This window comes from Sebastes fasciatus, chromosome 16 (assembly GCF_043250625.1).
Source record: "Sebastes fasciatus isolate fSebFas1 chromosome 16, fSebFas1.pri, whole genome shotgun sequence".
Taxonomy (NCBI): Eukaryota; Metazoa; Chordata; class Actinopteri; order Perciformes; family Sebastidae; genus Sebastes; species Sebastes fasciatus.
The window spans coordinates 21,444,876-21,459,862 of record NC_133810.1 but is presented as its reverse complement, the minus strand read 5'-3'; the positions used below and the strand labels follow the sequence as shown (position 1 = coordinate 21,459,862).

General features: G+C 40.5%; 1 protein-coding gene across 1 annotated transcript in view; it reads left to right on the top strand.

Moving 5' to 3' along the window:
• LOC141752607 (gap junction delta-2 protein-like) overlaps positions 1-4,828 on the top strand; it is a 45,449-nt gene extending 40,621 nt beyond the window's left edge. The window contains exons 4-7 of the mRNA XM_074610648.1: positions 1,626-1,809; positions 1,890-2,061; positions 3,213-3,315; positions 3,447-4,828. Coding sequence (XP_074466749.1) covers positions 1,626-1,809; positions 1,890-2,061; positions 3,213-3,315; positions 3,447-3,597 — 610 coding nt within the window. The 3' untranslated portion in view covers positions 3,598-4,828. The remainder of the gene's footprint in view (positions 1-1,625; positions 1,810-1,889; positions 2,062-3,212; positions 3,316-3,446) is intronic.
• The last annotated feature ends 10,159 nt before the right edge of the window (positions 4,829-14,987 follow it).

The following is a 14,987-nucleotide window of genomic DNA, read 5'->3' as shown; positions in this document are numbered from 1 at the left end:
CCATAATTACTTACAGCAGGCCTGTAATTCCTTAAGACATTTAGTATTTTCAGCTTCCAAGGTACAAAATGTCTTTGTTAAATAAAGACACTGACATGGTGTGGATAATGGAAATACAAAGCTTCAATCATTCATCATTATGCTTAATGAAGAAGATGAAGGACTCCATTAGGATTAAATGTGCCCTGCTGTGTCACATAGTAAAGCACACACACATTCTATTCTTCTTTGGCCTCTTTCCCTATCGCCTTAAAGGGATAGTTCAACATTTTGAAACGCTTATTATCCTTCTGGTGGAGAGTTAGATGAGGAGATCGATGCCACTCCCATATGTGTCTGTTGAACATAAGGCCCTGCCAGTTAGCTTAGCTTAGGGTAACAAAGGTAACAAAGGTAACAAAAATGCACCTTTAAAGCTCACTAATTAACAAGTGATGTCTCATTTGTAGGAGTATAAAATATATTATTTTATGGGGGATTATGTGCCATTGTTTGGCTGGGAGCAGCGATTTCCTTGAGTTAAATTGTAGTTTTTACACTTCAGGGTTTTTTGTTTGCAGTGATTAAAGGTGTTAAATTCGATATTCAGAGCATTAATATAGCAACAAACAACTATTTGTTATGTAAAGATATAGAGGAGTAATATCTACCTGAGCAGAGAATGAAGTCACTCTCCCTCCGTGTGTGTTGTAATTAGAGTTTCTATTTGCTTTGTTGACATAGCCGGGCCCGCCACGCATGCTTTTAGTGCATGTTCTTGCATGTGAGCGTGCTCCACTGGCTAGCTCATGGCCGCCGCTCTGTACTGCTCTCATACGGCGGTTACAGCTGATAACTGTCACAGAAGTATAGCACACACCCTCCGGTTCCCCTTCAGGTAAATACTGTTATCTCTGTCAGCACTTTCGCCATTGTCTGCACTGTTTAGCGCTGTTAGCACCATTAGCTGCAAGCCGCGGCTCGCCGTCGGCATGTTGAGAGCCGTTGAAAGGCAACAGATATGCTCCCAATCCCATAGGCTATTTAGCACCTTTAAACAAACAAGATACAATGTGTTGATTAGTGAACTTTGGAGGTGCTGGTTAGCAAACTTTGTTACCTGTTTCCCCCTGTTTTCAGTCTTAATGCTAAACTAAGCTAACCTAACCTGGCTGTAGCTTCACATTTAACACACAGACATGAGAGTGGTATCATTTTCTCATCTAACTCTCCGCCAGAAAGTGAACAACAGTATTTCCCAAAATGTCAAACTATTCCTTTAAGCATCAGCATTAGATGCCTGATTTCAACACTTGAACTAACTTTGACTTAAACCTATTTTTAACTTTAACCAACCAACGTTTGAACAAGTGAGGACCAGCCAAAAAAAGGCTTAATTCTGAAAGTTTGAAATTAATAAGTTCTCACTAAAAAACAATTTTAACACGCAATAGAAACACATTCACGCACATCAGGAAGTCCTATTTGTTCTGACTGCAGGCCAGGATTGTGAGCAGGGCAGGGATTTGAATGTGAATGCTGTGTCATCCATCAAATATCCATATTGAAAAGGACACAATGTGCTGCCAAGGAGTTAAGTTTGCTAAGGTACCTGCCTATCTAACACTAACATTCCCTCCCAACAGGATCAGAATGGCAAACTGTGGTCCTAGCTTTGGTCTGTCCCGGGAGGTGCAGAGTAAGATTGAAAAGAAATATGACCCGGAACTGGAGGAAAAGTTGTCGGCGTGGATCGCCAGCCAGTGTCCGTCTGTCGGCCAGCCTGAGGCAGGCAAGACCGGATTCCAAAACTGGCTCAAGAATGGATGTGTGAGTGTTGTAATTTGAAAACAGCATTGTAATTTGCATTATGTGCAGTCTATTTAGAGTGATCTGCTTCATTCATCTAGGTTTTGTGTGAGCTCATCAACAGCCTGTATGGAGACAACAAGCCAATCAAGTCCTTCAAGAGCTCTGGCATGGCATTTAAGCAGATGGAACTAATATCCTTGTTCCTCACCGCTGCAGAAAAATATGGAATCCCCAAAATGGACATGTTTCAGACTGTAGACCTCTTTGAAGGTAAGACAACCAGTAGAGCTCATCCGTATTATTACAGCAGAGTTAAAGGTAGGCTACAGTGTGTAGGATTTGCTGGCATCTAGCGGTGTGGTTGCAGATTTGCAACTGAGACTGCGGAAAAGAACGTACTGTTAAGAAATGAAAGTCAATTGTTCGTTCGATTGCAACGTCAGCAATCGTTAGAAAAGTTAGAAAAATCCAGCACACAAATTTTGAGTGCAATCTCAATCTTTTTCATGAAAGGACCTCCAAAATTGATGTCCAATAGACCACAGAGCATGGATGTACTGTATAAGAGGTTGTGTCCTGTGCTTTTGCCCTGCTTGTTAGTAAATAGCCTAACTGTATCCTGTATCCTGTACAAAATAAGAAAAATAACTCTGGATTCGGCTATTTGTTCATTTTACAACTTTTCGATTTAAATGAGGGCTATTTAAGTATTCATACTGGGAAGTTGATTTACCTCCCAAAAAAATGATCCTCAGATTTACAGATGTCTCTTTATACATCCATGGCCATGGACTCATCAGCGTTTTCAGTCCAAAAAAGCGACAGCGCTACTGCAGCGCCATCTAGCAACTGTTGTCAAAAAAGCACCGGAGTTTCGTCTCTTTGCTTCTATACTATTTGACTGCGATAACATTAGCCGCTGAGTGCAAAACCCTGATAACGCCGTTCACCTTGCTTAGAGGCCATCCTTACCATAATAACACTACTTTACTGGCAACGGAAGTCAGACGGAAGCTTTCACAAGTGTGTTGGAGAACTACGGTGGCCTTCAGTTGATGTAAAAACATTCACACACTCGCTAGAGCCAGTGTTTGTTTTGTCCGTTCTGGGTTTCTGTAGAAACATGGCGGAGCAACATGGTGGACTCCGTGAAAAGGACCCACTCCCTGTAGATATGAAGGGCTCATTCTAAGCTAACGAAAACATGATTCTTAGTTTTAGGTGACTATACACTAATGAATACATAGTTATGAATATTATATTCCATTTCTGCCAATAGATCCCCCATAATCCTACACACTGGCCCTTTAAGTGTTTTCCAGATTTACCGCAATATAAGTGAGGAAATGAAGCTGTATTCAGTGTCCCCTCCCTGTATTTGCTGTGTGCTCTGTTCATGTGTGATTGTTGCATGTCTTCAGGCAAGGACATGGCTGCCGTCCAGAGGACCCTGATGACTCTGGGTTGTTTGGCTTTCACAAAGGACGATGGGTATTACAAAGGAGACCCCAACTGGTTCCACAAGTAAGTTTGAGTGTTTCCCCCTGCCCATGTATGAACTAGTGACTATGGGAAGTTGGTAAAACAAAGGAGGTGTCATTTCAGTGCTGAGGAATGAGATTGTGACTGAGAGATGTGTGTCTGTATGTGTGCAGGAAAGCTCAAGAGAACAAGAGAGAATTCTCAGAGGAACAGCTGACCGAAGGCAAAAATGTCATCGGCCTGCAAATGGGAACAAACAGAGGAGCATCTCAAGCTGGAATGACCGGTTACGGGCGACCCAGGCAGATCATCAACAAACCCTGAATCCGAGTAGCACTTAAACTCTCCTCCCAGACACTCGACCTCTAAAAGGCCAGCGAGGACCGCGAGGAGAAATGCAACCGGACTGTTTTCAAAGCTAAACTGGACCAAAACAGGGACCAATGAGAACACGTGCACATACTTCATGTTGAGCATGCATACATAAATAGATACATTTAACAGTGTAAGTAAAGCATTTACCATAGTAAATCGTAAATGATATTTTTTCATCATTCCAGTTGTTTTGCATGTTTTAACCCACTACCTAAAAATCAAATATGCTTTACATTACTGCAAACCATACGATTTTAGATTGATTTCTTATCCTCCATACATCCAGAGGTTTCAGTTCACTATAAAAATCTACTTGCAGAGACTTGTAACTTGCTTGAGAGAAGTACTCCATCACATTCAACATGTAGTTTGATTTATTTCAACAGCTACATCATTGCAGCATGCAATTTCAAAACTCTATCCATCGGTGCATTCAAGGACACTCCGATATCTGACATTTGAGAATTTTTAATGGATGAAACCAAATCCATTATTTATCTTTCACAGTGTCCTTGTTTGCTTTTTTGTGTATCATCTTCTGACAATGTAGCTATTCATTCTTGGACGTCAGGGTGTACTTGAATGCACCACTAGGGAGAGTTTTGCAAAGGCTGCAACACTGCTATAGTACAACATTAACAAAAATGAACGCTAAAGAGAAAGAATTGAACTAATTGTTAAACGTGATAGATAACGTGACCTCAAGCAGGTTTCAAGTCTCATTTGTTGTGTACTGGAATGAATTGAAACAAGTGGAAGGTAAGAAGTGTAGGCTATGTAGTTTTGTGGTTTACAATAATGTCAAAGCTGGGAGAGGCATTTTATTTTTGGTGTTATTTGGCAAAAATTGCATAGTAACTTTTCAGCATATTGTAATTCAAGTGGTTCAAGTGTTTGCCCAATGATGCCAAAAACATACTGCCTACCCCCGCTTTAAGAACAAAATTTGGAGTTAATAGTCAACAGTCAAGTATAAGTCATTATAGAAAGTGAATTGCCTGGTTTAAAAAAGTTTTTTAAGAAAAACAGAAAATGCAGTGTTTTGCCTGCTCCATAACACAATCTGCAGTTAGATAATCTCAGTTGTTCTAATCAAGATGTTGAACCTTCTGTTTAGAGTTTAATGCATCACATATAATGATGATGATTTTGAAATAAAGTTTGATCTACCTGTAAAAAAGCCTCTTGTGTGATGAATAGATTCACCGAGATAGTGAAGGCCTTGTCCGCATTTACTGATATCGATTGCACACAGTGTGATTCTTCATAGCCTGGTGGCACCAGGTAAACAGTAACAGAGATTAACTAATGTACATAGCAACCCATAATACACATGTCAGAGTTGCGGCCGGTAACATAACATGGAGTCTTGTTTGCTTTAAACCTGAGCTGTACTCCACTCAGAGACAATCTGCCCAAAGTCGGGAGGAGAGAGAGCATGATGGGAGGGAGTGATGATGGGTGGGGATAAAGCCTGGATTTTTCCTGGCCGAGCTGTGCTTGGTCAGATGGAACGAGAGAAACAAGGGGGATTCAGAGGAGGACTATCACTATCTCCTGCCAAGGTTTTGTTTATACTGTGTTTTTGCTTGAGTACCAACTAAGCTGTTCAGCATGAACTGACTCAGAAAAAGGCCAGAGATGGAAAAGAAAAGCAGAAAGGAGAAGACAGAGAAAGAATAAAGTTAGGTTTGATGAGAGAGAGAGATTGTAAAGAAACAACAGGAAGAAGTGGGAAAGAAATGTCCAGATGCACGGGGGATGAAGGTGTCTGGGGTCAAAAGGAGAATAGGTCAAGACAGAACCTAAGAAATCAGAGAGCATTTCCAAAAAAGGAGTGATCATAGCAGAGGGAGGGCAAACAAAACACTTCCTTTTCCTCTTCCTTCTTATTCTCGGTCTGTTCACAGGAAGCTGTGTGTATAAAGTGTTCACACAGAGGGGAAAGTTGGTATATTGTAAATTCATGTGAAACAAGTATGAATTTAAGACAAGTGAAAACAATACAGTAAACAGGTCTTCTGTCTAAGTGGTGTTGGCATATTCTTAATTCTTTTGTTCCTATAATCTATTATTTTCACAATAAAAGCATTAGAAAACTGCTCCTCATTACATATTTGATCACTGTGCAGTCAAACTTATATTAAACAGTCCATAAATAGTTTTTACAGCACCTTCTTGCGTCTTGATGGAGCGAGATCATTTGCTGTTTTTAATGTCCTCAATACTAAAGCTCTACTGTTGATGATACTGCAGGACATTAGTCTCTGCAGGACAGCGGCTGTTTTTCCTCAACTGTAGTTTAGATAATCATGATTGCCAAAAAGTGTTTCGACACTAATATTTATTCCAACATTAGCACTTTCAATACTAACTGATGTGTTTTGGCATAAGTGAGCTCCTTGAGTCTCACAATACTAACACATTAACATAACGGACCAGCTCTGTGTCACTGCAAGACATTTTTACACTGGAACTCTGATTCCTTTTTACTGTTTGTCACTCTACAGCAAAACCACTTATGTTTCATTAGAAGGGCAGGGCAGGCCAGACTACTGTAAGTCAATAAAACAGAGCAGCTTTAAATAGAATTATCTATTTGAATTCATATCTGACCTTTAAATTATTTACATTTTTGATTTTTATTGGTGTCATGAATCCCTTTGTAATCATTGGAGGATCTTCATATCAATGCATTTCCTCACCTTTTATCACTGAGGAGATAAAAGCTGATGTGCTTAGAGGTGTAATTCCTTTATGATTAATTGTGTCAGGAGCGCTCCTGCACTGATGCCTATTACTTTATCATTTATTGACTGAGCTAACAACCTTTAGCATATAAAATTGACTCCCTGACTCTACAATCTTATCAGCTATTGTTTACTGTAGTGAGGTGCAACTTGTTAATGATGAATTTATCAATCAGTTCAGTGAATAGTAAAACCTGAAGTGGGTAGAATTGGAGCAAATATGATCAAAAAAAGTTATTTTTATAAAACGGTCACTATATCCTGACAGTAGTGCATGAGACAGGTAAGCTGAAAAAGATTATGTGCCTCTGTGTCCTCCGGTGCTCATAATGGCATCTGCAAGAGTTCACAGACCGATGAGAAAGTTTGTGACCCGGCAGCTATGTTGAGATCAGTTGAGGAAATACCAAGCACCGCCCACCAGCCAGAGCAAACTTTCTCATTTTACAGCTAAACAGTACACTACAAGATGTTTCTGAAACATTTGAGATGAAAAATAAGCATTACAGTAACAGAATATTAATTCATATTTGATCAGCGCTGCCTAGTTTGACCGTTTAATCGGAGTGTGCGAGTGATTGACAAATCACTCGCACTGTTGAATGACCAGCCAAAAGGAACACTCTCTCTGAAATGACCTGTGATTTTCCAAAGTCTCCTGTCACGGGCTAGATTTTTTAAAGCCTGAAAACAGAGCCAAGAGGACTTGAACACTTGAATTACAATATGCTGAAAGGTTATTATGGAATTTTTGCCCAATGATGCCGAAAATATTCCACCTGCTGAAGCTTTACGAATTAATTTATCATTAATTTATCATTTGAGTCTTGAGAAAAGCAAACTACAATCATTGTCCTATGTCCTATCATATGCAGGCAAGGTACGTAACTTCAAAAAGCTCTAGAGTAGTGCTACTCAGTAAAACACATTCTTTTACTATGAGGAATGAGGTTTTGTACAACAAATCACTCTGTGCTCCTTTTTTTATCTTTATCGCACAGTTTTGACCTTTAAAACATTTCTACAGCTAATTTTTAGCAGCACAGTGGCGCCTGGCCTTTTTGATACAGGAGCTATTTTTTTTTCATTCCATCAGGGTTTTAATGAAAGCGTGGAAACACCAACACACCACTGGCCTCACTGCAGTGGAATGCACTTTGCTGCCATACAGGGGCATAACGGGGGCGACGATTAGCCTTGAGGTTAAAGAAGTTGCCTTATGACTGGATAGATGCCAGTTTGAATCCTTCCTGTCTGTGAAAATGTGAATGGGGAAGCTGATGTAACACCTTCTCCTACCACTGTTGAGCAAGGTTAGGGGGTGGAGGACCCACTGTTCCAATGGCTCCAGTACATGGATATACAGTATAATAAGAACTGAACTGGGTAACTCCGGGTCTGAGAAGTGAAGCCAATGTGGAAGCGCCTTAAACTTGCCTTCTTTCTAATAGCCAGCAGGGGGCGACTACTCTGGTTGCAAAAAGAAGTCTGACTATATAGAAGTCTATGAGAAAATGAGCCTACTTCTCACTTGATTTAGTACCTCAGTAAACAATGTAAACATGAGTTTATGGTCTCAAACGCTAGTTTCAAGTCTTCTTCAATACAGCATGATGTTCATTTAGTAAATTATGGTCCCATTTAGAGTCAAATAGACCATAAAGCAGGGTATGCTTTAGGGTGTGGTTACCTTGTACCTTGACAGGTCGCTACCACGGGGTTGTCCGGTGTGGGGGTTGCCCATGTTTTTGTCTTTGAACTTCAACCCTTTCACAGTGTGTTTTCAGTTCATGAAAGTTAACTATAACCTTTTTGGTCGCCTAAAAATGTCTTATTCAGGGTTCGGTTGTACTTAGCTCTACCCTCTCGTGTCACTTCTGGTTGCAAAAACCAAGATGTCGACGGCCAAAATGCCAAACTCAAAGCTTCAAAACGGCAGTCCGCAAACCAATGGGTGACGTCATGGTGACTATGTCCACTTCTTATATACAGTCTAAGCGCTCAGCATTGCTTCCAGTTTTACCCAGTGGTCACTTGCTGCGAAAAATCCCCCTGCGGCCCAAAAAACATTTTCCCCATATACCACCAATGTAAAAGAGTTGTCTGTAAAACTGTTGACTGGACACCTCGAACTGAAAAAAAGGTAGATAATGACTCTTTATATTCAGAATTTTTGATCCATGGAGGTTTTGTATTTGTAAAACTTTCCTCGAGCCGAGAAAAGTGATTTTAAAATCTGTGACGTCAACACAATGTAAAGTCTATGGGTGAAGCGGGAGGTGGGAGAAACACTACTGCGCATATTCAGTGGGCCGTATATCCCAGACGTAAACCCCAAAGCTAGAAAACTTTTTTGGCATATGCTCCAGGCGAACATTCTTATTGGACTTAATAGGCGCCATCTTGGGGTCCGGTATCCAGCTCTTATAACACATCCCTTCTCCAGCAGAGGGTTGACTCCATTAACACCCAAAGGTCATTTGAAGGTCATTTAAAAGTTCTCAAATTTAGTTTCAAGTTGTGTCGCAAGAGGAAGGATGTTGCACAATTGAATAAAGAGGTGCAGGAGAAGTACTTTTTTTATGAATATATGTACCATAACAGGCACATAATGAGCCTTTTGAGGAACCATACAAAGTAATGTGGTTTAGTTTAAGGCCCAAATTTGAACCAGTCAGGATGAGCTACGGTCGCTTGGTCCAGACCTCAAGACTCACATTAAATGGCCTTTCAGTCTGATTATCAGTGCTAATGCTACAGTTAGTGAAGTCGGTAAAGTAGGACACTGATTAAGGCAGTGATCTCAAATCTAAGAGTACAAATGGTAGTAAGCATATCGGTGTTAAGATTAAAAGGGGGTCCTTGGAAAAAAAATTCCTTGGCCCCTAAAATTTTAAGAATCCCTGGATTAAGGCATCTGAGTGACATAGTGGAAAAAGCTGTCGCCCGCTATTGGAGAGACCTGGTTTCAATCTCTGACAGTGAGGCTTCTGGTTTAGTTGGCCTGCAAGACAACTGCCAAGGCCGTACTCCCGAGAAGAACGACAGCATCAGTGCCCCAGTTTACATTTACAAGTGACAAATGGCTGTTAACGGCATCAAATCGGAAAGAGCTTCTATGTGTTGTTCTAGAGGGCATGGACAAACTTTGTTGTTTAATTTGGAGGATTTGTTGTAACTGGCAGTGTTAGTGGGAAGCCAGTCGCAGCATCAGTGACTCATGCTGGCAGTTTTGTCTGCGCTGTCTCATATGGCCTCATTTGTGCACCCTTTTCAGGCACAAACACTGATGGATTTAAGTGCTTTTGCTTTATTTACACCTTTTCCCAAGAGCACACCAATTGCACTATTACAGAGGTGGTTTGTAGGCTTGAATGTCACACATTTGACAATCTTGTCTTACAATAGATGTCTTTCCAAGAATGAGAAGGGTTTTTAATTTTCTTTGTATGGTGTTGTATGATGTCAGGCCTGAGGTTATGAGTGACACCCCCTTTTCAAAAGTCACAATGCTTGTACACCTTAAAAGGAAGGGAGATGACTTGTGGAAAACTGATTCGTAGCAGTTTAAATACGGCTGAGAAAAATAGCCTGGTTAAGACATGGTGATTGGTTGTGGACCGAGAATAAGCCAAAGGCCAGCTTGTCCCGCTGAGTAATTCACTCTGAACTACATTTAAACACACAGGCATTAATTGACAGCAACAGCGATGTCAGGCTGTTTGGTTCAGTCCAAGTCTTGGACCGAGGCGAGGCGGCAGTCAAGGAATGATTGCCCTGGGTGAAAGGCTGGGGAAGTAAATAGGACAACCTGACCCTGACCTAAGACCTGCTGAATTAGCTTTAAGACCAAGACAATTATCGAGAGGTGCAGTGCAGAAATCAATGGGTATAAATGAATTTCGATGACCTGGAGTAGAAAGACCCGCTGGGATTCTTCTGCACTGTTGGAGTGAGGTAGAGATGGTGTTACACAAGCCTAAGTGTGAGGTAAAACAGTTCTTGTGGCAGCTCCAGTAGCAAATTATGAACCAGATTTGTTGTAATTTTCTGCAATGTAATCACCACTCACTTGCCTTCCAATTAGGTTTCATAGAGGTGTAATTTGCGGTGGAGATCCTCTATTAGCATGAGTGTGGTTTTCAAAATGGTGACAAGCAACTGTGTTTAGGAAACAGAGAGGCGCTCAGCTGCAGGTTTGGAGACTCAGAACGGTTAAGCGTCACATCAGATGCAACAAACATTGCCTCCAGGCTGAGGTTAACATGAAGACTGAATATGTGTGTGTGAATGACTCATGGGCATGAATACGGTTGATCCAGGAACCACAGAGGAAGGTGCAGTGGTGTGACTTGCATGCGTCATTAGCTCTCTGTGGCTGCACTGCATGATAAAAGGGTGAAAAAGGTAGGTCACAAGAGTATCAGGTGTAAATGGTGGGTAATCGGAGTAAGGAAGCAGATGTTTCCCTCTCGAAAACTGTTGGTTTGAGGCCAAATATTGAGATCTGAACCCTGCATTCAAACGTCACGAGAGGAGGACAAAGCTGTTAAGGCAGCATGACGAGTTGAAAGCTCAGAACGTGCAGTAAAATATTCACTTCAATCGAGGAAATGCTGCCTTTGTTTAAACCATCCTTCATGTTTCTGTGACCTGCCAAAACCCACGTTTTCATATCGCTTGGTGCTGCAGTTAATCAACTTATCAACCAATCATGGCAGTCCTTATCTTCTACAGTGAAGCTGTAAAGTGCTCTGTGCAGAGGAGGAGGAGTTCCTCAGTGAAAGTGATGTGGTCTTTAGTTTCTATACGCATCCCGGACTCGCAGTCATGTAAAATCATGTGCTGGATATTTTTCTTGCTGTTGATTTATGAAAATGCCTCTGTCAGACACAAGTAAAAAATGACATTATAGAAACACATACACTTTACTGAAATTGAATTATTCTGAATATAAGGGCGCTGTTGTTTTAAGTGCAACCTAATTGCCGAGGGCTGGAGTCTAGTTACATCAAGTATCGGACATGAGGCACCAGAATTACTGTAGGGACAGCGAGCTAGCAGATTTCACCAAAAAGGGACTTTATTTTGACATGCATTTCCTTTTTAACTCTGTCAAGTGGTGGGTCTGTTTAAATTACACAAATAGAGAAAGATATACGACATTAGAGATCAGTTCCATGCATTCACTCATCTTAACGATCTCAATTATCACCATTGACACTAACAACACATCGATTAAACACTGGAATTAGTCATAAATTGAACTAAAGAACACATGGCATTATCAAACTGATAAACTTTGAAGAATAACTCACTTTAGACGCAGTAATGATCCTCCTTCTTAGTTATAAGAGCACTGATTGAGGGCAGATTGAGCTCATCAGGGTCATGGCAGACATGGCAGACTTTCAACAGATACGATGATTCACAAAACTCGAGGCTCGATTCAATATGTTACTACGAGTGCCTGAGAGTGTGCCTCACATTCTCGTTTTTTATTGTCATATTCATCTTTATAAAATCACAATAATTGAGGTATCACTCCATCATATACGGTAGATTTCAAAACTAAAATCAAACTTAAAATGTAAAATAACTAGGGATGCATCAATCCGACTTTTTCAGTCCTGATACCGATACCTGGGTTTTGGGTATCGGCCGATACCGAGTACCGATCCGATACCAGTGTTTAATTAACAAGCTGTATGCTTCACTGTGTGGAGGTGAGTGCGATCGTTCATTTATGTGTGAGGCAACATCAGCCTTGACCTAAACATTACTTTCCTAACTTTGTAAAACAAAGTGTAACAAATAAATACATAGATGTACATTTGATGAATTGTTATTTATTATTAAAATAATAAATCGTACACCGGCAACTTGGTAAAAATATCTTCAAAATTAACAGGAATTACAATTCAAGTGTAAAACTTTTTAATGGAGAAACAACTTGGTCAAACCTTAAACAGGAATTAAAATTCCAGTATATTATGTATATAGTATATAGACATAGAATTTAATTTAATAGATCGACCCCATTGTTGCCGATATCCCATCCAGCTATTTGAGTCAGTATCGGCCCGATATCCGATTCAGTATCAGTACCGGTACATCCCTAAAAATAGCTAGAGACCATTTTTTGATGGGATCACACCAGCCATGACACCAAATCAGGCCAGGGTCATAAAGTGGGGGCCAATGGCCCCTTCACCACTTCCCATAGCCTCCTACTTCCGGCCCCCTTGCTCAGACTACACCCATCTTCGAACTCTGCCTCAGTGACAAAATCTGTCCACAAATCTGTCCACAGATAGACAAAAATATAAACATCTGGCAACAATAAGGGCCCTCACCTGGCTGATACTGGTTACTACTAGTAGTACTATGCACATTTCAAATACCTAATACTTTAAAAATCCCACAGTTTCAAATGCAGATTTCTGATGTAAAATAATTGCTCTGCTGTAAAGCATTAAAACAAAAAATGGCTAAATTTCATTGGGGGGTTTTGAATTTTCTAAACTTCTGCTTTTAAAATGACAACAACTTCTGTGTTTCATTTCCTCTGAAAGTATTGAATGTGATCCGTGAAGTTAAAACATGTGATTTATGTGTGACTTATGTTGACTGCTGAGCGAGAAATACGACATCACAAGGACCACAGCACATGGCACTGTCACAAATATGCACTTATACATACATCGCTCATCATTTATGAAACCATGACATTTGAGAGAAAATGCGTCACATTGCATGGTGATCAAAGAAAGTGAACACACCATGGGTGAAATTGAACTAATTAAGACTTGAAAGCCACTAATTCTTAATTAAGTAAATTAGATTTTCTGGAACATATGATCACAGAGGACATCGAAGAACATTAACAGGACACCATTATTGTGTACGGCCATTCACATTATGTGAACACTTTTTTTCCACTCTGGATCAAATGCTTAATAACTTGTGTTCTACACCTGTGCTGCATTATTAGATACACTATAAAACCTTTACTGTCTGCAGCAGATGTGATATCGGTCTATAGGTCTCAAACTGCACCATTTATCACATGTGGCAGCGTATTACAAACCTTGACCCCACAGGTTCACACATAAAATAACCCCTTGATAGGTGAGAACGTATATCTAATCAGGATTTTCCTGTTCATACAGACCCTTATTAGATGTTGTGTTACAGATGCCCAACACTGCCCAGCTTGTTAATACTGAACTAAAGCCAAACTTTAAACAGGTCAATAGAGCAGGAACAACACACAAGGCCAGATATAGATTATATCAGGGTGTAGCCAGTCTGCCAGTGCCGCCTGTTTCTGTTATTAATGCCTGTCGGGATTAGAAAGTTATACCATTTTCAAACTGTGTGTTGATAGAAGAAGCAGTCAAATGTTGATCTATAGGGCAGTTTTAAGACTTTTAAAAACATGAAGTGCATAGATTTGGATCACTGGCAGTCTAAACATATACGGTTTAGATGGAAGCTTTATTTCCCTAGTTTAATGTACGCACAGGAAAGTGCTTTTCAACGTTTTACCATTTCAGGTAATGCAGATTTATGTGACGTGCAGTGATTGCTCTCCTTCATTTTTACAGCATCACAACTCTTAAGATGGAAAAACTAGTAAAAATACCAGCTTTAATTCCTCAATCATTCCTGCGTCAGACACATGAGCTCGTAATGTGAATCCAGCCATTACTTGAAGTTGTTAAGTTTTGGGGCTGAGCTCGACGTGTTAACAGCGCATCAAACTTGACACTCAGTCTGCATCACGGGCCTCCAGATGGACCGACTATTTTAGCTGCACTGGGACAGTTTTGGGTCACAGTTAAAATTAATGAGAGCAACATTAAAAGTGAGCAAATGGTTTATTAACTAGGTGTTTTACAACCTGCCAACAAACACTCCAGCATGCATAACTACATGTTTAAAGCAGCAGTGGGCAGAATATTTATGGCATCATTGGGCAAAAAAGACTTCTGCACCTCCTCATGGCTCTGTTTTCAGGCTTTAAAAATCTAGCCTTTGACCAATCACAGGTCATTTCAGAGAGAGCGTTTCTATTGGCTGTTCATTCAACGGAGGCAGCTGTCAATCACTTGCAAACTCCGATCAAACTCAAACTAGGCAGCGCTGATCAAATATGAATCAATATTCTGTGACTGTAATGCCTGTTTCTCACCTCAAATGTTTTTAGAAACATCTTGTAGTGTACTCTTTAGCTGTAAAATGAGAAAGTTTGCTCCAGTTGGTGGGCGGTGCTTGGTATTTCCTCAGCTGACCAGCCGGGTCACAAACGTTCTAGTTAGGCAGTAAGGAACTCTGGCTGAAAGAGAGGAGGCGTGGACCAAGCAATGGGCCTTGTTAGTGTCCTTTTCAATCTAGTTGTCTGATAAAATGGCTCCCTCTAATGGTGAGTGTGTAACACACACTGCAGCAAATCACAATTCTTGATTGCAGAACCACAACTGAGATTTGTGCATCCTCTCCTTTTCTTTATAATACAAATCACTCATCACAAGTGCCAGATTTTTGATAATGAGCAAAAAAGAAAAGACCACTCCCAACAAATGA